Source organism: Canis lupus, chromosome 17, assembly GCF_048164855.1.
Source record: "Canis lupus baileyi chromosome 17, mCanLup2.hap1, whole genome shotgun sequence".
NCBI classification, from domain to species: Eukaryota; Metazoa; Chordata; class Mammalia; order Carnivora; family Canidae; genus Canis; species Canis lupus.
Window position 1 is genome coordinate 33,724,128 of NC_132854.1, and position 24,911 is coordinate 33,749,038.

The 24,911-nt window shown below is 39.5% G+C and overlaps 1 protein-coding gene and 1 long non-coding RNA gene across 16 annotated transcripts in view; one reads left to right on the top strand and one right to left on the bottom strand.

Annotated features, from left to right (window-relative positions):
* Positions 1-24,911, top strand: part of KLF12 (KLF transcription factor 12) — a 590,400-nt gene that overhangs the window by 560,399 nt on the left and 5,090 nt on the right. For 12 of the 15 annotated variants that reach the window (XM_072782791.1, XM_072782795.1, XM_072782790.1 and 9 more), the window contains one exon: positions 14,683-15,732. In XM_072782791.1, the coding sequence (XP_072638892.1) occupies positions 14,683-14,864 (182 nt within the window). In that variant the 3' untranslated portion in view covers positions 14,865-15,732. Of the gene's footprint in view, positions 1-14,682; positions 24,563-24,911 lie in introns of those variants that run through there. The other 3 variants (XR_012009964.1, XR_012009965.1, XM_072782792.1) reach the window with 2 other exon arrangements.
* LOC140608020 (uncharacterized) lies at positions 5,203-17,573 on the bottom strand. The gene is made up of 3 exons (XR_012009967.1): positions 17,233-17,573; positions 6,599-6,893; positions 5,203-5,338 (listed from the first exon to the last, which is right to left on the bottom strand). It is a non-coding gene; the product is annotated as an uncharacterized lncRNA (long non-coding RNA).

Below are 24,911 nucleotides of genomic sequence, written 5' to 3' on the forward strand. Positions count from 1 at the left end.
CCTACTAGGTTATCAAATAATAGCCCTTTTAAAAAGAAAGAATGAATTTGGGTTGATTTGCTACCACTAGTTCAGAGTGAGCCTTTACGTGTTTCTGATTTATAATTCAAGAGTTCTCAACTTTGTGTTCAAAATGAAATCAACACATGTATAGGGATTGGGGTTGGCTTGCTTTGCTTTTAATAAGTATCTTAGTCTTACCTTTGCTTCAGGCACATTGAGTAAGTTATTTGTGTGTGACCAATAACAGTGAATGTAGAGCTTGGGATTATAGCAGATGACTTATGACAAGTACGCACGCTATGGGAAGTGAGCAAGTAGCAATAAGAAATTTTCTTTGATAAAGTCACGTTAACTTTACCTTTAACACTTGATCTTTTGTGTTCTATTAGTACGTGATCAGTCATCTATTTAGAACTTACACAGTAAATTAAACACATTTGTAGAAGTGAAAAAGAGGAACATTTCCTAGATACTAGCAATTTAAAGAGAAATGCTAAAGAGTGCCTTTTTAAATTTAAAAATAATTTAAGTGTATTGTCATGACCAAGACCATGCAGTTTAGATAATAACATAAAGATTTGACTGAACACTTTCAACTGCCTTTACTAACACTTGCCTGTGGTAAATTGTTTAAGGTGCAGTAAAAAGGAGGAAAAAAATATATCTCAGCAATCCTGTACACATGGTTGTCAGCAGGTACATTTTTCCTATTCACTGGTATAAATGGTGTCTCCTCTCCATGAAGCAGTGTGCAGTGTATTTAAATGAATGTGGTATAATTAAATTAATGGTCATTTAAACCTTTGTTACACATTAACTAGCATGTACTATGAATTTCCCTCATTTTGAGAATTTTATTGCTCATTAAATGGTTTAAATATAAATTTTTGAAGGAAATAGTCTTAGGAATCTGCTATTGCTGTTTACAATTCTCTTATTTTCTAAAAAATATATGTCCCAGTATTTTCTAAAAATGCGGAACAAGCAAGTTAATTAACGTTCAGACATCAGTGATTCTTTTAGCCACTAGATGGTGCACTACACCCAGATGTTGGGTCTCATCTGAGAGGGTCTGAAAGTCAGCTAGAACCTTCTGGTGGCATGTGGCACATGACATAATTATCAGTGTCCTGCAAAATATTGCAATTTAATGTTGAACAAAGAAAAGAAAATATAACTTTAAAACCATATTTTTAAAAGAGTAATTTTAACATATAAAAATACTCAGTTTCAAATGAATCTGGGAATATTTTATATTCCAACTTAATATCCTATTCTCTAATAAATCTGTGAGGCTTATTTAGTCAGTGTTGTCTAGTATTCATTTTAATTCATATGAAAGCTGTATGCCTAAATTTTAGGAGTTAGTAACTATAAAGCAATCACATTTCTTATCTGTCTGGCTTTATCAAAAGTAATTCCTATCTGAATTTTACACGTCAAAGAAGTTAACTCATATGGATACTTTAAAATTATTAACCAGCTGTGATTTAAGTCTCTAAAATGTGCCCTTCCTTTTACAAATGAAGGAAATGATGTATTATTTAGCTCTTCCCTTGAGGAATGATGCTTTTGTAATTAATACCGTGCTGTAATTAATATTAGATAATGATGAGGCATTAGGAACACGCATATATGCACACATGCACACACATTCAGACACACACATCTATCCTAAATGCTTGCAGATTCCATGCTTTTTCACTCTTTTTACTTGCCTCATTTTTCACTGCTATTCCTACATTTCTTGCTTCCTATTTGACATCTTGTTTAACTGGGTGAGATTCTGAAATGGTTTGATGATATTCCTACAAAGAAACTCGTGAGTTCTGGGACAGCCATGCATATTAGTGGCCTTTTCTTCATAGGTCTTGTAGTTGCTTGATCAGGTAATGGGGTGCTGCTTATACTTCCACATCTGTCTTCATTAATTAAATAACTCCTTCGTATAAAGCTCTATGTCCCGCTGTCTAGATTTGTTGTTAGATAAAGCATAGGGCTTAGTGATGCCAAGATAATTAATCACTTAAGAACAAACCGACATTTTTCAGGTAAAAATCCTTTCCCAACAAGTTGTTGGTAAGTCTTGGCCAAACCACTCATAAGTATGAGCATATTGGTACTTGCTGAGAAATAGAAAACCGTAATAGAAATAGAAGTTGAAGTCAGAGACGAAAGTTTGAATCTGTCCTTGGGCCCCAGCTGGTTGGCAACTTAGACAACCTACTTCAGTCTGTGACTCTCAGGTTTTCTGTTTCATTTTTATTTTTGAACATAAACGTGTAGCACATTGTTGCGTAATTATGACAGGGGGCATCAGTTTTATATCCCCAGTAAATATGGTGACTCGCGCATCTCAGGAACTCAGTAATTATTCATTGAATTGAAATTATGTGCATATGAATATCGGCAGAGGTATATGTTGTTAATGTGACCAGGAGGTTCAAGGCAAAAAAAAAGCGTGGATCATTTAGTGTATACTCATCACAAGCAGCCATAATCACATCATTTCTGTACTTGAGACCCTACTAATTTTAATTTTTTGTAATTCAGAAAAAGTTGAATGAAATCTAACTTGTTTAATAAGTCCTGTTTATCATCAAAGGATGATATAAATAGTCTTATAAGGAATATATTTAAAATACTTAGTAAATCATAGTTTTCCACTTGGAAAAACTCATGTGTAGACAGATTTAATGAGACAAATACTTATTGAGCATTTTCTGTGTCTGAGGCATTACGGATTTTTTTCTTGAAGAAGAAAGAAAGAGGCAGAGCCCCCATCTTCAATGGACAGGTCCATAAATGTACTAGGTAAGAGTCATATGAAGAGTCATAACAAAGGCCACATGTGCAAAGCCCTATAATAAAGGTAGAAGCAAAATGACTGAACAACACAGTGGGAATGATCTATTATGGCCAGGGGATTTGAAGACACCTTCATACTCTGGGCATAAGGCCCTCTCATCTGACTCCTGTTAATCTATTAAATTTCATTTGCTGACCCTATCCTGATTCCCCTTTTTCCTCAGTCATACAAATGAATGAATCTCCAAATGTGCTCAACTGTATGGAGCTCATTCATGGTTCCCCCCACCCCCGACCCGTAATGGCCTGCCTAAGGGACCTCCTTTCTTCCTGCTTTTTCAGAAACTCTTTTAATTTTTCAAAACTGTCTAAGCATCCCCTGGTTTGTTAAGCAGACTGACTACCCTCCTTCCCTAGAGGTAGAGGCAGGTGGAATGAATCCTCCCTGGCCCTAGAGCCTTTGGGCATTTCCATGTCACAACACAAAGGGAAGTCTGTGGGAAACATTGCCCCAGCAGATACAACAGGGTCTTCCATCTGACGGGACATGAGGGTGGGGAAGAGGGAAGCTTTGAAGATGGTACGTGTGGTTCAAGTAAGCCGTGAACAGATGTGGAGACCACAGGTGGGAGAGAGCAGACATTTCCTGAGGACCTGTCAGATCCTAGGCATGGTGCTCAGCTCTATTAGCACTTTACATATCTTAATCACATCCGTAAATTCCCTGAAAGGTTAGAACACTTACCCACTTACCTATAGTGGACAAGCTGTGGAGCTGGGATTCAAACTCCAGTTTCTTTAGATCCTGTCCTATTGTCACTATACCCGGTCCTGATGGGTTTGCTAATAACCTGCCAGCCTTCTCTCTACCAGAGCCACATTCCTATGCGTGTGGAGCCAGCAGTTCCTACCTGTTTAGTGACGGTCATTCGAGTACTTTGAAGTAATAAGATAACAAGTGACTTTAAATAGTCTATTTTTAAAGCTTTTCATTAATATGAACTGGTCTTTCTTCCGAGTCTATTAAAATTTTACTTTGTTAGAAAGCCCGTGAGAAGACAAGGACCAGAAGCATTAATAATTAAATAGGCAGCTCTTGAGTGCTTGTTCAGTGCACAGCTCTCTGCATAGTAATGGGTCTGCTGTGAAGATGAAGACGGTGAGGAGTTCTAAGTGTGGTGGCGGAGACAGCCGTGTCCACAAGCTTCCACCTTGTGCAGCATGATAGGAAAGCCACAAGTGAGCTTGACATGAGTTGCTGTAGCAGCCCAGAAGGGGTGATTGGCCCTGACTGCAGGTGGTGAACATCTCCTACCCCTGAGAACAAGCATCAAAGTGCCATTTCTTAAAAGGAACCTGAGTAATCTGGATCAAAAACAAAGTGCTATGAAAGTGTTGCACTTGTTTTCATTTATGGAGGAGTTACTTTAACCTGTCCTAGAGAACTATTATATGGAACCATGTCGAGTCTAAGATTTACAATTATCTGAACACAGGTACCAATGCTGTACATATTTTGTTTGATTTGGTTTTAAAAGTGTTAACCTTATTTTGGCGTGCCTGGGTGGTTTAGTCATGGTTTTGGCTCAGGTGGTTTTGGCTCAGGTCATGATCTCAGGGTTGTGAGATTGAGCCCCATGTCAGACCCCATGCTGGGCATGGAACCTGCTTAAGATATTCTCTCTCTCTCTATTTCTCTCTCTCTCTCTCTCTGCTCCTCTCCTCCTCCCTTTGCCCCTCCCCCACCACGCATGTGCACATGTTCCCCCCTCTAAAAAAAGCGTTACCTTATTTAATTTGTTTTAAAAATAAATTCATCTTTTTCATGTATTTAGAAAAGTAATGGCTTTTAAAACAGCCACCAATTATTACCTCAGTTAAATAAATAAGTTACTAAATGAGTTTTGCTTCTTAATTATTTTTGTGTCAGCACACAAATCAGTAATGACAGTGAAAAGTTAAAAACACTAGGGCATCTTATGACCATGCCCTGTGTTTATTTTATCCATGTACTAATCAAAATTGTATTGTAAGCAGGAATGGGGTAATAATATCCTCAGCCTTTGTACTTTCTCATGTTCTATCAAAGAATGACTAGCTTGTGAGTTTCTTTAAAAAAAAAAAAAAGATTTTATTTATTTATTCATGAGAGACACAGACAGAGAGGCAGAGACATAGGCAGAGGAAGAAGCAGATGGAAGACTCAATCCCAGGACCCCAAGGATCACACCCTGAGCCAAAGGTAGACACTCAACCACTGAGCCACCCAGGTGCCCCTAGATTTTGAGTTTTGGTCATCCTATCCTGAATGGCAAAATTAACTGATGCTAATATAAAATTTATTGTCTAATGAAATTATTATTTTTAAAAAGATTTTATTTATTCACGAGAGAGAGAGAGGCAGAGACATAGGCAGAGGGAGAAGCAGGCTCCATGCAGGGAGCCCGATGTAGGGACTCGATCCTGGGACTCTGGGTCACGTCCTGAGCTGAAAGCAGACACTCAACCACTGAGCCACCCAGGCATCCTGTTTAATGAAATTATTAATGATAATGAGGAGTTGTATCTTTGCAGAAAATATATATACTCCTAAAGAATATATTAAAAATAATGTTTATTATACTTAAGATAGTTCAATTAAAATCTCCATAAATAAGAATAAACAGAATTATAAAGTAAATATATCGTTTTAAAGATTAACACAATTAATCCTCACTTGAGCAGCAAAATAGAAGACTCAATCACATGTCATATTACTAATTTTAAAGGCTTAAAATGAGATAATTTGTTTGCAGACCAGACCTTTAAATGGCACTCATTTTAAATAAAACCTCCCAAATTTATTTTCCCTTTCAAAAATACATATTCTAATTAATTAGAATTGAAAAGGTAGTAGAATAGATAGAATGCTAGAGATAGATGGACTCTGCCTCACAAAATAGATTACTTTTTTTTTAAGATTTTATTTATGTTACAGAGAAAGAGATAGCACAAGCAGGGGGAAGGGCAGAGGGAAAGAGAAGATCTCAAGCATACTCTTCAGTGAGCACAGAGCCCAATGGAGTCTCGATCTCACGACCCTGGGATCATGGCCTGAGCCGAAACCAAGAATCGGAGGCTTAACCGACTGAGCCACCCGGAAGCCTTTCTTTTTTTTCAGTAAGCTCTACACCCAACATGGGATTTGAACCCATGACCCCAAGATCAAGAATCACAAGCTCTACTGTCCGAGCCAACCAGGTGCCCCCAGCCCCTAGATTACTCTTAAATTGACTGTTGCATGTTATATTTTTAAAAGAACATGAGGTTTTTGAAGTTAAAGTGTCATTCATTGAACCAACAAGCATTTATTAGCACTGAGCTGTGTAGGCCCTGGGGATATAGGGATAAAGAAAGCTCAAAGCCATCCTCTACAGAACTGCTGAGTGGGGTGGGTAGACAGGAAAACCAGCAATCATAGTAGGGTGTGATGACAGTTTAATTTGGATGTGTCCAGGGTACCAAGGAGCAACATGATCAGATTGTCCTTGAGAAAGTTTCCCTCTAGTATAACCCAGACGGAATTGGAAGGGGTAGCACATAAGACAGAGAAACAGAACCATTCAAAATTGGTATCGGTGGAAGGTGGCAAGAAGTTAAAGACAGACCGCCTACCATTGGGGGGATAAACTGGACAGATATTTGGAAGGCAGAACTGGCAGGTGTAATCATCAGGTTGGGGCAAGCAGAGAGTGACGGTGAAGAGTCCCAGAAATCCCCCCAACCAGAGAAGTTTATAACTTGATACCTCAGGGGTGGGATTGCCTTTTTTCCAGATAACAAAACAGAAGCAGAAACTTGTCTTGGTTAGGTAGATGCTAAGTACAGTTTTGATCATGTTGAGATTGCTTTTGGACTGCCACTTCCATGGTAGATCTCTTCGTAATGCTCCTAGGAGAAAGGCTGAGGTGTAGCTTCTTAGGAATCTTTTCCTGACAAGTTGTGGTGAAAGCCAGGGGAGCCAAGGAGAACATATGCAGGTGAGAAGAAGTCAGAGTCAAAATCCTAGTAGACATCTAGGTGACAGGTAAAGGAAGAAGTCTCTGCAAAAGAAACCGAAAGGAAAATATAACCAGAAACATTGGAAAATAAATATTGTCACTACATGGAAATATAAACTCCGAAGAGCCAAATAAAGTATTACCCTTAGACCTTGAACTTTTTGCTTTCAGTTAAGTATGTTTTTGTTATAGGATATTTTAGTTCGTTTATACTTGATTTCCACATGAGAAAGGCTAGTCTCTGTGTTAACACATTGTCTGTCCTATAAGTCCTAATTCACACTTTCAGCCTGTTTATCCAGCTCCGACCAGATATCCTGGTTTGTTAAAGCAGTGACTTAACGTATCAGGAGGCAAGGCAGAGGAGAGGTTCAAATGAGAGCTCTGGTGTCAGACTCCCGGGATTCAAATCCCACCTCTACAGAAAGCCAACTCTGGGTTAAGTGGGGTTGGTTACTGCAACCACTTCATTAGGAAGTTGGTAAAATTCACATCCGTAAAGCTCTTAGAACAAAGTGTGGTGCACGGAAAGTGTTATCTGCTTTGGCAAATATTGTTTTTATTAAAAATATCCACTATGGAATTGCATGGGGATGAAAGAACAAATCCACTTGGTCTCATTTACACATAATGAAAAAGACACTTAATTTAGCCCAGACAATTCAGTGGGGGTGGAGACTAATAACATTGATTATGTGTTTGATTGACTTGATCTTGTCAAATTATAAAATACTACATTGTTCTGTTTGGCCTGTAAAGTAATTTTAAACTTAAAATGTTAAGAAAATCAAGATCAAGATTTGCATCCGGTTACCACAAATCCTTTAATTTTTTTTTTTTTAATAGCAAATAGGATCTATTTTTAACTTATATTTCTTAGGGGGAATAAAACAGAAAAACCTTAAATTTCATAACTATAAAATTAAATAGTCTTTTATTAAGCAGCTCTCATTTCTCAGGCATGTGCCATGTGTACTTCTTAGTTTCACAAGCATAGGAACAGTGTGTCCATTTGACAGATGGGGAAACAGTGCTTCAGAAAGCCGAATACTCCATCCTGAGACCTAATTGCAGATCGATGACCGAGCCAGCCTTTGACCAGGCTTCCTGCCTGATTTCAAAGCCTTCACTATTTTATGCCACCTTAACACCACCAAGACAGAAAGCAGCCTGGTCCACCCTGAGGACAAGTCAGGTGCTTTGTAATCTCAGCTCTAGTTTTCTGTTTCCTCCTTTTAAAAGTACCCGATTTCCTCCCTGATCTAAAATTGTGTGAACTTTTATGAACTAATGGAACAGAAACCAGAGGACAAGATAGGAATCTTGATTCTGGTTTCCCCACCCCCACCCCCCCATATGCAAATACCATTCCTCAAGTGAAACAGATTGTCACAGCAAATATGTTGAGCCTTGAGTGTAATGAAGCTCATTTGTCAGCGTCTGGGGCCCAGTAACTTTATAAAAGTTAAACAGGGACGCATTTCAGAAATGCACTTCTGAACTGGAAAAAAAAAAAATTGCCTGTGCTTCCTGTTGCAAAAGGTGTTCCTTTTCAGTTGCTTGAGAAAATATTAGAGAAAAGCTGATGTGAGAACATGGCTGTTTTGTTTGACCCAGACTTTTACAAACTGCACATTCCTCTTCTGTGTATTGCTCACACGTCATTTTAATATGAAAGGGCAACCTGTCTTTTGTCTCAGTACACATTTACCTTTCAGCATTTCAGATGGTAAGATGGGAGGTACCAGAAAAAGTTATTTTTGTTTCGTGGGTTTTGGGAATCCATTCAATACCTGGTGTTTTCTTTAGACTTTATTATGCTTCTGCTGGGTAAATGTCATGGAAATGCATTTAGTGACTCTTAATCCTTTTCTTTAACCAAGATTGAAGGAGACAGGGGTTCTCATCATAAATCAGTTTGTTGACTGTTGCAAGAAAAAAAACCCTGACACGAGTTTCATTTTCTCAGGACACTTAATTAGACTTCTGTTCAAATAATGCCTGTGAAGACACACGCACACGCACTCATACACCCCCCACAGAGGCAATTATGCATAAAAAATTATACTTAATTTGAACCGCAAAAGTGGAGTTAAAAAGAGTATTTTGTAACAAAACTTAACAAACCTCATTTGTTCTTTTTTTTTCTCTTTTTCATCTTTATAGGACTGTTCCACTTTAAAAAATAGAAACTCTTGCTATTAGTTTTGGTTAACATTTTCCTTTTTCAGAGGTTCTCATAGCTTAGTCCAGGTTTTTTAAAGAACACAGCAGGACAGATTGTGCTCAAAAATGGCCAGATACTTTTTTTTTTTTTTTTTTTTTTTTTTAACACAAAGTGTGGAAATGGCTTGGATTTGTCATGGGACATGGAGAACTTCACGCTTCAAAACTGAAGATCTACAAGTTAGTAAACTGCTCCCTAAGGTATGGTGTCGGATTAAGCTACCAATTAATTAGCCAGATCATGTCCTTCAGTTTTTCGTAGACACTAACAACTTAATATCTCGATTTAGCAAAGAAAAATCACCTACTAAAACTTATTGGTAAAGATATGTATGATACCATTTTCTATCATTTCATTATTTCACGGGATTAGTAGAGGAAACAAGGATCAAAGATGACCTGATGGTGGAGTCAAAACTTCCACTTATTTTGAAAACTATTAACTACGCTTTCAAAGATTTTGCCACTAGGGATTCTAAGGGTACTTGCGAATTAGACAAAAGGAAGGAAGAAGGTGGGCATGCTATTCTTATTTTTAGCTTATTTCTAGGGAAAACAGTTTCTGAATAACACAGTTGCAGAAATCTAATTCAAATGAGTTGAAGGACAATTCACAGTTCCTGAAGAAATTACTGGAAATCATGTTTACTGTCACCATCATTCAGCCTGATGCACAGCAGCTATGTGCAGTAGAAGCACAGACCCTGTGAGTTGCCTGACTCCTTTCATCATCCAAGCCAATTCTTTCCATACGGAAATTGTCTTGGAAATTGCACTTACCATTCGGTACCTACCACACTGACCTCTTAACATTAAATTTAGTTTTTTTTTTGTTTTTTTTTTGTTTTTTTCTAGGAAGATTTTAAAGGAAAGAAGACAGATGGAAGAAAGATTTTTGTCCTCTGCATCCTTTCAGGGCTCATTTATGCATACTGCAATCAATCATACAAACGCATTTATCATTTTAATAAGTTTTTACTCACATCAGGAAGTTTCTGTTACCCTAATTTGTTTATAAGATTGTAGCCTTTAAATTGCTTTAAAGCACAAGCATAAGATACAATGTACAGTTTAATACAATGCAGTAGCCACTAAATTGTTCTTTTATCCACTTCTAGAACTTGACTGGTCCAAAAAGAGCATTTATTGATCTTATTTTATTTTTAATAAAATGCCAGGCAGTAGGCAGGTATACTCAAAACTTAGATCTCTCTTAAGCAAAGGGCAGAAGTCAGCTCTCTGCCTGGTCAGAGTGGCCATCTCCTCCCCTGCTCCCAGTAGTTCAGCCTCTAGTTTTGAAGAGAGATTTGAAGGTACCATTTTCATTTTTCTTCTTCTTTTTTTTAAGCATGGAGAGAAAATAGCCAAACTGCAGTTTTATGAATGAGGCAACAGGGGCAAGGAATATGCTTAAGTTTTCCTGGATATTAAAAAGAAAGTATACCTTTTATAAGAAATTTTTGAGGAAAATTGACTTATCACTCAGGCAATTCAGTTTACTATTTTCAGATATGCTTTCTCCCTCCCGGCTCCCTACTGGAAAAGGTTTGCATTCTTCATTATATGCCTTCATTCATCACCTAGCCCCTGGTAGCTTGTTTTTCATTTTCATTGATTTTATTCAAGAATAGGGATGTACACGTCTGCCTCTTGTATTTTGCCTCATCTTTATTTTTCTTTCTCGAGACATAGTACATTAAATCAGTTTTGGGAGTACAGCGTGATTCAGTATTTGTATATGTTGTGAAATGATCACTACAGTAAGTGTAGTTAATATCTGTCAACACAGATACAGATGATTTTGTGTGTATGATGAGAACTTTTAATTATAATCTACTCTGAGCAACTTTCAAATATATAATGCAGTGTTACCCTGCTATTCCATTAGATCCCCACGACTTGGTTTTTCTGTAACTAGAAGTTTGTGCCTTTTGACCCACTTCACATGAACCATTTCACCTGGCCTTGTCTTTCATGATTGCTTATTGTGCTTGATTCCACCTCACAGAATACTTCTCTGATTTTGCACTAAGTTTTCCTGCTCCACCTTTGTGGGCTCACAGAAATCCTTACCATCAGTTCTGCTTTCCCTGTGCCCCACCCCCTAAAATATTCATATTTGAAATGATTCCACACTGCTAAACTACTTCCCTCCATATGCCTTCCTTCCAGATTCAGTAGAAGAGTCACTCATCATGGGTCGGAGTGACCTTGTAAAACAACTGTATTGAAAGGGCTTGGGAAGGAGCCTTCATCACTGTGACTCACTCACATAGGGAAGACCTTCTTCAATTTTTAATGAGCAGAAAAGATCCTAAAACTATTTCTAAAACGCAGATTGGATTGAGTGAGCCTTTTCAGAGAGTTACTCAATCCAGAACTCTCAATTTAAAGCAGTTGACATGAAATACCAAGTGTGTATATTACTGTTAGAATTTTAGTTGGGGGGAATCCCTGGGTGGCTCAGCAGTTTAGCGCCTGCCTTCAGCCCAGGGCATGATCCTGGAGTCCTGGGGTCGAGTCCCATGTTGGGCTCCCTGCATGGAGCCTGCTTCTCCCTCTGCCTGTGTCTCTGCCTCTCTGTGTGTGTGTGTCTCTCATGAATAAATAAATAAAAATCTTTAAAAAAAAAAAAAAAAAGAATTTTAGTTGGGGTCCTAAGTGGAGAATAAGCTATTATTCTATAGCCAAAATATTCCCTCACCCACCCATCCCGAATTAAGAGCATGCATTATGGACTCCAGTTCAATAAGTTAACATAATCAGCAAGCCTGCAAAAAGCTCAGGTGCCTCCCATACATCAAGGGTCGGTAAACTTTCTGTAAAGAGCCAGATAGAAAATTTCTAGGCATCACTAGCCATACGTTCCCTATTATGGTGCTCAATTATGCCATCACTGGATGACAGCCATAAACAATATGTACATCTGTGTTCCAACAAAAACATATTTATGGACACTAAAATGTGAATTTCGTGTAATTTTCACATGCCTTGAAATTGTCCTCTTGATATTGTCTTTCAACCACATACCAAGTATAAAAACCACTCCAAGTTCAAAGGTTATACAAAAACCAGGCCACAGACTTGCTTTAGCCTAGAAGAGCCATTCTGTGCTATGGATTTGCAGGTAGAACGGACATAAATGCCATTATTAAACAGCCAAAATGAAAGTAACAGTAAGACTATTATTGTAATAGTGAGAAAGAAATCAGAGAGTAGTAAGTGCCTACTCTGGGTGTACAAGGAAATCCGGAGAGCACCCAGAACCATAAACTGTCCCAGTGGTGGGCCATTCAAACCTTTAACATCCTTCCCAAGATAAGACTAGAAGCTCTTGTCTCCTCCAGGCCTCTACTTACTTTCCAGGCTCATCCCAGCTACGTGTCCCCTTCCTCTCACTCTGGAATGGCAAGGAGAGTCATACACATTTGACACTTCCACACCCATCCTTCAATTAAGAAAACCTGGTATTCTTTCCTTCCTAGGCCTTACACTCTCTGTAGCTGGTTCTAGAGTGACAGAGAGAGCCAGGAGATGCCTCTTGGTGGCTAAGTGTCTACCTGCTGAGCTCAGTGCCCCAAAGATGGATGAGTTTTCAAAGACATGATTTATATCAAGCTCAGCTTGTTAGAATCTTTACGCATGACATAAATTTCACAAACGCATGGGGAGGACATGTAAATAAAGGCATGTTAACAGTTGCCACTGATATACTAGGTAGGAGACACTCCATCATTTTAAGCTGATTTTTGTTTTTTTAAATTTCTGTTCAACTTGGGTCAATAGATACCTGCAGTTGAAGATTTTCATCTCCGTAGGATATCTGGAATGAGTCAAAGGTTGAGGTTTTGGGTTAATCTACTCAGAAGGCTTCTACTTGAAAGGAGCCCTTTCAGAGTAACCTGGAGCTTTCTGTGGCCCACAATTAGCACATCAACATTTCTAGATTTAACTGGTCTGTGCTATTCACTCACTTCTGAAAGGGTCACTTGATCCCAAAAGGACCCATATAGATAGCATTTATTTCAGAGTTGAATGAAAATTGTTGGGTCCAGTTCAGGCTAATTCTCCCATGTAGGCATCACTTGTACTCTCACACAGCTTAGTGGTTCTGTGTGTATGTGTGTGGCAGTTTTGCTGATTCATACAAGCATTTGTTTGATACTTATTCTAGGCTCCAAGGATACTGAAATGGTAGAGGCATAGTCCTTGCCCTCCACAAATTCAGAAACGAGTAGAGGAGAAAGGCATCTGAATAAAATCGTCATGATATATTGCAATAGATGATATAATAGAAATAAGAAATGCATGATTTGGGCGTACCTGAGAAAGTAGAACCAACTTTGAAGATGTGACAAAGTTTACATGGGAAAAGAATTATACGTTCCACTGTAGCATAGTGAAAAGCACTGGATTTGGAGCCAAATACATCTTTTTTTCTGACATTGGGCAAGTTACTTTACTACATTGAGCCTCCGTTTTCTCATCTGTAAAGTGGAGTTAACAGTACGCACCCTGCAGCTCTATGCATAGGAATCTGCAAAAGGCTCCCTTCGTTGTCTTAGGGCCTTTTCACCAAAGACTGTGTGTGGCCAGGAAGCCAGTTGTTGACTATTGGATGGAAGGAACAGAAGTAGAGATAACTTTTTGTGGGGTTGCTTGGGGACAGGGCATCCATTCTGAATGAGAGCCAGGAAAAAAAAAAAAAAATCCCACACCTGGGTCAACCATTGTCTCTCTCCCCCTGGGAGCTCATTTGGACAATGGATAGTGTATCTTTTCCCAGCAAAGCCTTTGCATATTTTACTGTCCTTGCAAGTTGACTGAAGGACCCGGTCAAATTACATACTTCTTCAGACTGCTTTTCACTGTGAGTTTCAACACTAAAACCAACTTGATGATTCCTCAGGGCTCCCCCTAGTTAAATCCCTGAAAAGAGTGTTTATTTAAACTTTGCACTCTGAAGCTATCTGGGATTCTTTTCCAATAGACCAGCAGAAAGTAGATATTTATGAATGACATGTATTTCATACCTAATTTCTGGGGAGCGGCGGAGTGCTCTACCTTTTGATGAAACTTTGTGCATATTCCCAATGACTGGTACATGGACACTGCGTCCTGAAATAGCCTTAAACCGTCTAAGCGATGCACGTTAGGGGAGGAGTAGCGAAACCAAACATAACTAATCACCCTTTATAATTCTTTGTGAGTCTCTGGCATTGGAGCATTAGAGCCCCCAGCGGCCTCGGTAGCGATGTAAAAATGCCTTTCTGGCCAACCGGTTGGGATTCTCTTATCCAGTAGTGATCAGTCTATGCCTTTTGCCGTTTGGGCCGAAAAGTAAGTTCCCCGATCCGTGAGGATGTGGAGTGTTCCCTAACTTGCCAGGTGTCACAGCAGGAGAGCCGAGATCGAAAGCCCCCACCCGACTGAGGCCAGACCCGCTGGCAGGCTGGTACGGTTTCCTGACAAAAGATGACCACGCGGAGCACTGGGTGGGAGCAGAGGTGCCCCCACCCCCCCCCCCGACCCCCCAACATAGCGCTGCCTTGGTGATCGTGGGAAAGTGGCGGAGCATCAAAGCGTGTGTCCCTTTGTCTTCCAGGAGAGAAGCCCTACAAGTGCACCTGGGAAGGCTGCACCTGGAAGTTCGCTCGTTCGGACGAACTGACGAGGCATTACCGCAAACACACGGGAGTGAAGCCATTCAAGTGCGCGGACTGTGACCGCAGCTTTTCCCGGTCAGACCACTTGGCACTGCACCGCCGGAGGCACATGCTGGTGTGAGGACTGCTGCCCGCCCAGCGGAGCACAAGAGCTGGGTCTCTTAGCGGCACCCCGTTCAGCAGGGCTGAATCCCCTCCACAGTGTCCACACACAGGGGCATCACCATCCCACGATGTCTGAAAGCAGAGCAGGACAAAAGAAGTCACACCTCTCCTTCCGGTCTGCAGGTAACCCCCATCACGACTACACGAGAAACGTCCTCACGCTGGCCCGGGAGATCCGTGACACAAACGCTGAAGAGACAGGCACGGGCCCCCGTGCTGTGTACTCTGCCATTTCAAGATGTTTGTAGCTTGTACGTTTTTCCGAGCTGTCAGACACTTTGTTATCGATACCTTGAAGGTCGCCCGCCACAAATTGATGGCTGGAGCGAGACCTTTTAAATTTGGATGATTCTCCCATCGTCCCCACCCCTTACCCTCTTTTTACTGCAATTTTAGTTACTGTCTCAGTAAGATAGAACACACATCCCATCTGTTACCAGCAAGCAGCATGAAAGTAGAGAAGAAGAAGCCTGTTGGAGAGTTCCATGACCCGAGAGTAAAGGGGGGCACTCAGGCAGCCCTTGGCACTAGCGTGACGGCATCTAGGTAGCACCACCCGCGACTTGTCATTATGCCATGCCCCGAAGAGAACCAACATTGAATCTTTCATTTGTTTGTCGTTGATTGTTTTTGTTTTGTTTTGATTCTGTTTCGTTCATCTGTTCGAGCAGAGGGGCAGCGACATTTGCAGGTGGAGTGTAGTCCCCGTGTCTGCCCCTGCGTGGACGAGCACAGAGGTGTTCTGTAGTTGAATAGGAAGAGCCTGTCTAAAAAAAAAACAAAAAAACAAAAAAAAAAAAACTACTGCCCCACTTCAAATCGCAGTGCTCTGTCACCTAGGCATCATCTCTTCCTGCCCCTAGTATTTGATTACAAGGAATCAGGGGAAAGAAAAAACAAAACAAAACAAAAAAACAAACAAACTTTCTTAGACACACTGGCACCAAGGTAAGAGGTGGGGCTGCTCAGGCAAAGTCAGTGAACATGAAAAATCAGACAAAGCAGAGATGGAATAACGCGCCTCTTGAGGAGAAAAGCAATAATGAATAAAAGGACTTTCCTACAATAACTTCACTGAGGACTCACGTTACCAATTTTCATACTTACTAAAGGGATTGTAAAAAACACCCCAGCATTTTAGAGGTCTTGGTTACACTCACGGCACTGAGGTCATCTTTCTGCTGTTTGTTGTCCTGCTCGGTTGAGTACCACAATTAAAGATTATGCTCCCCTTTTCGTGTTTGAAAACAGTTATTTAGTGACCAGAAGGGCCAAGGAGGCAGAGCAGGGAATTAACCCTTGGGTTAATGGGTCAGTTCTCCTTGGAACCGAGTCAGTGGAAAGAGAGTGCTCCCCGAGGAAAGCCTAACATGGTGCTAATTTCCTCACTTGGAGAGCCAAGGCTAAGTGACTCTCCATTAGGTTCTTCTATACAGATTTCATTTTCTAAACCGTGTCAGAGCCCAGCGGCTCTGCGTTCGGCATCTACGGGGATGTTGAGCTCACTCATCCTGCGCTGAGGGTGAGGGGAGATTACAGTCCCATCCACCCCCTAAAATTATGAGCCTTTTTTGCAACTAGCGGAGTATACAGTAAACAAAGCAATACATCACCAACAAGCATTCTTTCAGAAAAATACCGTATTTTTTTTTCCCCACTAAAAGCTGTTCTTTTTTTTTTTCAGCTTTTTGTGGCTAAGGGGCTTGGTGACATTTTTTGTTGTTGTTGTTGTTGTTGTTGTTGTTGTTAAGATTTTTTATAGCTTAGATATACAAGGTTGCCAGCATAGACCTTTGCAATATATCTTAATTACAAACACTTGATTTGGGGAATTGCACAAATCAACCTCACAATATTCCTAGCTCACTTTTAAGTGTTTGAACATTCTGAAATAATTTCCGGTTGCAGAACTATCCTTTTTTAGGATCCTCTTCAAATTCAGAGAATCTTATTCTGACGAAGCAAGGAACTCTAAACATTGAAACAAGGACAATTCGTGTGGGATGCTATCAAAAGGAATTGTTTTAAATGTTCAAGCAACAGCATAATGATTTTCAGGTAAAATTCTATCTTCAAAACTATGTGCTCTGCAATTTCTGCCAGGTCTGAAAAACTCATCAGGCAGTTTCTCTCAAACAAGGGCTTTGATTCTATTGAGAAATAACTTCTTTTGCTATATGATCTATGACCCACCAAGCACTATTTTTTGGTTTTTTGATTTTTTTTTTTAACCAACTGGAAAGTTTTTTATCTGTACTGTATACAATTCCCACTTCTCATTGCCTGTGACCATTCTGGATAGAAAGAGATTTCCTGCTACATACCAGTGTTGGTTCCTGGTCGGTGGCAAAGAACACAGAGAGTGGCCAACACGGCCATGCCTCCCTCCCTGGCGGCCTGGGAACCTGGTTGGCAGTCAGTAGGTGAATCACCCGGGTACAGGGTAGACCTGATTTCATGCTTCCTGCTCTCATAAGATGGGCTGGTCTTTTCTCTGTGCAGAGAGGTCTTGAACGTGTTACAGGGAGAAACGGTTTTTGGAATTCATAGAACTGACAGGCAGTGGGAGCTTCCCGAGTGACAGCTTGATTTAAATTTAGCACAGAACTAAATGGGCTGCTCCTCTCTGATCACATAGGAAAGGCTCAGGGAAGTGAGCTTTCTCTCCTCACCCTCGGAGAGCGGAAACCAGACTGAGAAGGTAAGTCAACCGCTAAAACCAGTCAGGGTTACGCCATATCCTCTCCACCCCACCCCTTGACATGCTCGAGACTTCTAAAGAGGGATCCAAGCACAAACCGTGAGTGAGCGAGTTGCTGATCTCACCCGGGGCTCGTCCTGGAACATAGCAAACTCTCCCTGGTGAGTTTTCTACTCGTTTTGCCGCATAGAAAGGAAAGCAGTTGGGGAGAGAAGGAATGAAGTCTTTAAATAGGAGAGAAGGAATCTTCAGGCATGGAGAGGCCTCCTCCATTTCATCTGGGTCCATTCTAGCCTCTTTTAAAAAAAAGCACAGTAGTAGATGATGAACACCAGGAAAGGTGCAGAATCCACAGGACTTGGCCGTCCCCTAACTAGAAGCATTCTTTGATTTTAACTTGGGAGCTCTTCAGTTTGCAGTGGGTTGTACGTGCATGTTTGAGAACTTCTGCACGGGCAGCCGTAATGGCTTGAGAAGCCGTGGTAGACCTGACCATCTCTTTGCATTGTAGAGATTGAATTCAGGGCAATTAACATTATTTGAAGAGTTACAAGTTACTGTGTAGTTTTAATAGATTGCCTCCTTATATTCTGACCTGAAGGTGTTAGGAAGCAGATTCCCACTTCCCCATCCACCTCAAGCCCCCTCCTGTCGATTCTGTGTGGACTCTGAGAAAGAAGGCTGCTTGATAACTTGTCTTAAGTTCTATTAAGACGTTTAGACTAAAATTCCTAATGGCTTTCCCATAAAGAACATACTACTGCCTGGCGTTACTTCGACAAAACACTATAGGACGTTGGTTTTCAAAAGCAGTTGAGTAACAGGAACAACCCGCATTTTTAAAAAAGAGCACTTTTTATTCACTCTAAAGTTTGGAAAGTGGAAACCAGGAAGAGGATGGTGAGGGGGAAAGAACTTACAAAATGCTCCAGTGTTTACAAATGCCAGTTCTAGGTGGTTAGAAAGGCCATTCTCATTGTGGTTGAAAATTTGGAAGAGCTTATACAAGGATTGTGTTCCTTTTTATACAATCCCCCCCCCTTTTTTTTTAACTTCAAATTTTGCCATTTGTGTTTTAAACGTAAATATCATTCTGCACTTTGAAATCAGTTCGTTAGAACGATAACATGTATATGGATAAAGATGCAGTATTCCTTATTCTGTACTTTATTTATTATACTTACCAAAGCTGCAATGGAATAAGTCCTGTGAGGGGAGACCTTCAGATATACTAATACGCCTTTGTTATGTTGTTACGACTGCTTAGAAATGTAGCCATGATGCTGTTATAAAGATGTTTCCACATTTATAGCAAGGATTGACAGTGATGTTAAGAAAACCAGCACCCACGAAACCTGAGTGTCAGTCTACATGTGAGGGAATGAACGTGAGAGAACTCTCATGGATCATATCAGGCCCGGGAAGCCTTAATACTCATAGTCCATAGTCCTGTCTCAGATTTTGCTCTGTACTCACGCCTGTAAATTGAGGAGGTAAATGTATTCTCTAATTTCATTGACTAAATTTCTTCCTTCAGTTTGTCTGAGGTAGTGCATCTCGTGCAAAAAAAAAAAAAAAATCTTCTCAATTTGATTTTGGTTTTGTTGAGAAAAGGGGTTTGGTAAGTCATGTCTTCCACAGTACGTTTCTACTTCTCCCCACACTGCCTTCCACTTCCCCGTACAGGCACACCCAGCACATACACGCCTGCATACGCAGCAGCCAGCGGGCTAGGAAATGCCGACAAGGAACTTTTTTAAAAGAATGAATTTGTAATAATCCATGCTGTCTAGAAATGTAAGTTATTTACCTTATTAGGGAATCAGCTTATAATGCTCTATGTGACTTTGCTTGCATTTTATAGTTAAGTGTACATAAAAATTTAAAAATGCTATATTTTCACAGTTTCATTATAGAGTAATATCTGTTTAGCAACCCATGTCCATTGGTACTTTAAATATGCTGAATACTGTGCAGTTGCAATAGAAATTCAGATTTTCATAAGAAAATGAAATAGGATACTGCATCTTTAAAAAAATAGAGTGAAAATATTTTGCTGTATTCGTAAACATATGTGATAGTGGAAAAATATTTTCAAACTCGCAAATTTTACAGAGGTTGTAAATAGTTTGATGAAGTATGTTGGGAAAAAAAGAGCTTCTAGTTTTCATCACAATAAAAAAAAAAAGAAACTTGTTCAGATATGCCTTGTATATCTTACAATTAGCAATATTGCCATGGGAATTCTGTTCCACTTTGGCAGAGCACACACCTTGTGTTCTGACAAAATGGAGTGGCCACTTGTCTCAACTTAGCCAGGATGGTTTAAAACACAGGGAAGTCATTTTAAGTTGCAAACAACTGATTCTAAATTCAAAACGTCTTTGCCTGAAAAAGGGGGAGATAGCTGCATAGGATGTTACTTGTGCTAAAGAGAATCATCTACAATTCTCTTTCCTCGATTATCTTCCTCCTCAGTGAACCAGTTCTTGATGAGAACAAAAACAAACAAACAAACAAAAAACACAGCCATAAGGTGTTTAATTCCAGAGGGAACGAATAGTTTTAAGTGTAGCTACATGCTGACAAGATTAAGTGCTATGGGTATGGCCACATGTTAAATGAATCTATACTGGCAATAGGAATAAGCTAATGCCCATTTTCAGAAATGAATTAAAAGCTGAAAGTGCCTGTCAATAGACATTATGACCAATGAGATATTCCTATACTTTTACACAGCAATAATTCTTCATTAGACTGGATTTTTTCTCCACGTTTGAGAAACACACACACACACACACAGAATAAATATATGCACATAGTAAATTGAATATCTTCACACAGCCACAAAAATTCTTTTGTGATTCTTAAATATACTTAATCTTGTTTATGTTAGTACTTCTTAATTTAACCTTACTTACAGAATGTAGGAATGCAAATCTGAACGTTAAGTTCTCTTCAACTTACACTCTGGCATATGGCAATTAAAATTTTAAGATAAAAACTTCACCGATTTGCCCCAAACTTGCAAAACACCTTGTGTGGCTCAAAAAGTTTTGCTCAGTCAACAAAAGCCAATTTATTTCGAGCAAAACACTAGAGAGATTTGTTTGTTCTCCTTTGTTTTGTCCACTAATATCAAATGCACAAGTTCATCGTTACATTTCTTCATTCCTTTCTCCTTAATATTTTCTGTTCTCATACAAGAACCATTTTGGGATGAATATCCACACGATCATTTCTCCCCTGAGAAGTCTGCTAAAGACTGCTGACCCTTAGTAAGCCTTGCTTTAACCGAGGTTTGCAGTTGGTCCTGGAAGTTACCAGATTTACATTCAGAACTTCCCTACTTTTTCCTGTAATTATTTTACTGCCAGAAGTGGAGTCATGAATAGAAATGTACAATGAGATTATACGAATAGGCAAGAGCCCTGGAAATTGTCCAGCCTTACCATCGCAGAGCACAAATCCACCCAAACAAGCTATTGAGGGCTATCAGTAAAATTATACTCTTTCAGAGCCAAACATTTGGTAAGAGCAATTTTAAAAAGTATAACTGTGATTAAACACTCAGGCTTTAGCCAGGGAAGGCTACCACAATGGACAGTGATCTACGTATTTCTCCAGAACCAGACCACAGGCCTAGAAAACCATCTACTGTTTCCTCCTCTAAGTTTCAGAAAGAATGAAAAAGAGAAGGAAACGTGCCAGGAGAGGATGCAAAAGAACCAATGAAGTGTCCGAGGGAAGCAGCTGGGGTCTTTAATCTCACTAAAGTCAAGTCTTCTGGCTGGGCTGTTTTCTGTGAGGTGTCTAAAAGTGCTAAATGAGAAGGTCCAAAATTCAGCAAACCATGAAAACAATAGCTATTCTTTCTTAAACTCTTACTCTACACCAAGCACTCTACTAGGCCCCTTTTAGACACGTTGCCTCTAATCCGTAAACAGGTCTGCATTTTATGGTTGGGAACCTGAGACACAGAGAGTTGGCTGAGTTGTCTGCAGACACAGAAATAGTGAACGACAGTGTGGGAATGTGAAGCTACACATCTCTGGCTCTGAAGCCTGAACTCTGCCCACTGCACCACGTTGCACTTGTCTTCCCAGCAGCCAAGCTGTCGTATTTCTAACTCTGAAGTAGTTTCTTGGCTGGGTAGCCCTATTTTCCAAGTATGAGACAGCATATGATATGAGAATGGTAGCTAAGGTTTGAAGTCCGTCTTTTCCTGGAAAGTCATGCATGAAGGATCATGCATGTAAATACACAGCAATGACCAGTCTCCCCGAACTTGTCACTTCCTTCTAACTGGTTGGCCTGGAGATCCCAAATCATTAAAACATTTTAAAGACTAGAAGCATCTTAGCCAGAGTGGGTTTTCTCAATTCTACGTATTTCTTTGTAGGTATAAGAAAAACCTTTCCACCTGTAGACCTTCTAGAATCTGCTCAATTTGCATTTGGAGTTTGCACCTCCATAGAGTGAGTTGTTAATAACAGAGCCCACCCCCGGCAGCTGTTAAGGGGGTGGCGATCACAAACATTCAGATGACAAGCAAGGAGAGAGAATGGAGAATCCCTTTTCCTTCTCACCTGACAGTACCACCTTGGAATGTTTTAAATACTCTGATGAATAAGCTGTTTATAGTACTGTTGTTGGTTTAATTGAATTTATGTAAGAAGCTGTCCGATGTCAGAGGAATCAACGCCCACCCCTTTTCTGTGTAGGACAAAGTTTCTGACAGTATTGATCCATGGAAATACTAATGGGCTTAGAAAACATTAAGAGAATGTCATTTCTCATGGTGTTTCTTTTTTCTGAAAATGAATCTCCTGAATTATGATCTTTCTCCCTGTTACTTGGCCGAGGGAAGAGACAAAACCTGTATAAACCAATTCCCTTCTGTGCTGAGAGCAAATGTAACGTATGCACAAGTCACTGTGGGAAGGGGTCTCTTCTCCGTTAATTGGGTTTCACAAGCAACAATTTCTCAACAACAAAACCACAACTCTAAGTGAGTTGAAAAGAGATGAGTAGTGACAATAGTCACATCAGTACTTTTTTTTTTTTTCCTTTCTGGGTTTCATCTCTAGAAATTTTAAATGTTTGAGACACTGGAGTCCGCCCTTTGTGCAAAGCAAAAACCAATGACTCTGTGTGAATTATATCTTGCTTTTTCCAAAACAGGCGTACCAAGACTTTCACAGAGATTCATTTTTGATGAGAAATGAGGGTGAAGAGGAAGGTAGAATTTGGGTCAAATTCTAGGAAAAGTGCTCTAGTAATCAAAAAGTAAGACATTTCAGGGACGTACTGGCATCTTCCCTTTGCTAATTTCATGCTCCAAAGATACAGCATAAAACATTATAGAAAAATGCTTTTGCCCTACTTGTGTTTCTAGTTTTCCCATAGCAGAATTTTGTAATTACATCCAGACTACAGTACACATTTTGTTCCTCAGACGTCATTACGTTGGATGGGTATTGTTGAACTGGGGCACTGGTGCCTATATTCAAGGCTCTTTCCTATCAACTTGTCTGTCCGCAATTTGTTGTGTTTAAAAATTCATTTTTGAGAAATCACCATCCTCCTCCCCTACCCCCCACGGAATGGTGGCTGTATTGTTTCGTCCATGTCTATGTGGGACACGTTGCATCACATGGCAAACCAACTCTCTGTGGATGTGAGATAACTACTTACAAAACCAGCTTGAAAACATCGTCTTATGTATTATGTCATCCTGCATCATAATGCAATTATGTGTATCATAACATGCTCATTTTAAAAAAGAGAAACCAGCAAATTCATGTTTGTCCATTGAAGAATGTACTCAGAACTTTCTGTGTTGTGAAACGATGAGAACAGACCACCTTTAAGATACCCACCTGCCACTTAAAATGACTTAGTTATAATTAGTAGTAGTCTAGACGTTGCTCTTGGTGTGTGGGGGTCAGTTCAAACGTCATGTTCTTCTGAATAAATCTCTCACTAGTATTTGAAAAAAATATATGGGAATAAAGAAAAATATCATCTTTGGCCAAGTCAAGCAGGCATCTTTTTCCTTTTCCTTGACACTTAGCTCATTATACATGATGACTGGATCACACGATCCATCTGTGTAAAAATACAAAAACGTCCTTTAGTTTACAAAACAGTTATTCTAGGCTCGAAGCCTCTGAACAGCAAATTGAATAGATGTGCTGCGTCTGATTCACTTAACAGATGTAATTTTACAAAAGACTCTTGGGTCTCTGACCCCAGAGAGTCAGAATGCCCACAGGAGGTCCTATGCATTAAAGGACAAAACCCCCTCAATGATGCTGGCAAGCAAATGTGTTAATTTCTTAAATCTTCATTTGGTTTTCTGTTCAGAGTTTTAATTGCAAATGAATTTATTTCTCCAGCTTATCTAAAGATCTAATTTCCCAATAGTTTCCTCTGCATTTATATACTCTGTAGTGTTTAGGCAACCCCTGTTATAAGTTTATTAATATTATGTAAGTGTTGTTCTTGTATTTATGTATAGTGTATGTATTGTAAATATACTCAGAGCTTTTTTCCTTTTACTGTAAAATGGTGATTTTTTTTTTTTTTTTGCCCTATGATAATGTAAAGGGAGACCCTCCTAATGAGATTCTCTCAGAGGATGATTATTCCAGTCTATTCTCAGAGATTTAAATGAACAAGTGTTATCGTTTTTAATGGTGTCTCAGACATATTCTGTTGGTGCATTGCTTTTCTGTATTCAACTTTCCTATGAATTGAGCTGTGAACCGAAATAGAGTTTAAACCTTTAACTGTATGCATTTGTATAATTATCTGAATGAAGGCATGAAGGTTAAATAAAGCATTTTGTATGGAACAAAACTCCCTAATTATTACTAAGGCTGACACAGACACTTTGGAAATCATAGTTATTAACCATTCTAATTAAACCTTTGTTATGAAAAGTTTTACCACTTGTGTATAGTGATTTGAAACACAGAACGAGATATACTGCATACTCAAAAATGAGCGGGACTTCTATTTCATAACGAGCCCCTGAAGAAGTATTCCTAACTTAATATTTTACTGAATGTAAAACTAAAAAGTGATCCAGATATATGAAGTTATATGAAAAAGATACATCTTTCAGAGCCGAAAATGGAATCTCTAATTGAATGAATTATTTTTTCATATCTCATGTATCTTCCAGCACATGCCAAAGCTAGTTTATTTCTGTACATTTTTAAGAAGACTGGATTATGAAGCTTTGAAAATAAGACCATTAATGAGTAGAGTATCTTTTGAATAATTGCTAAAATA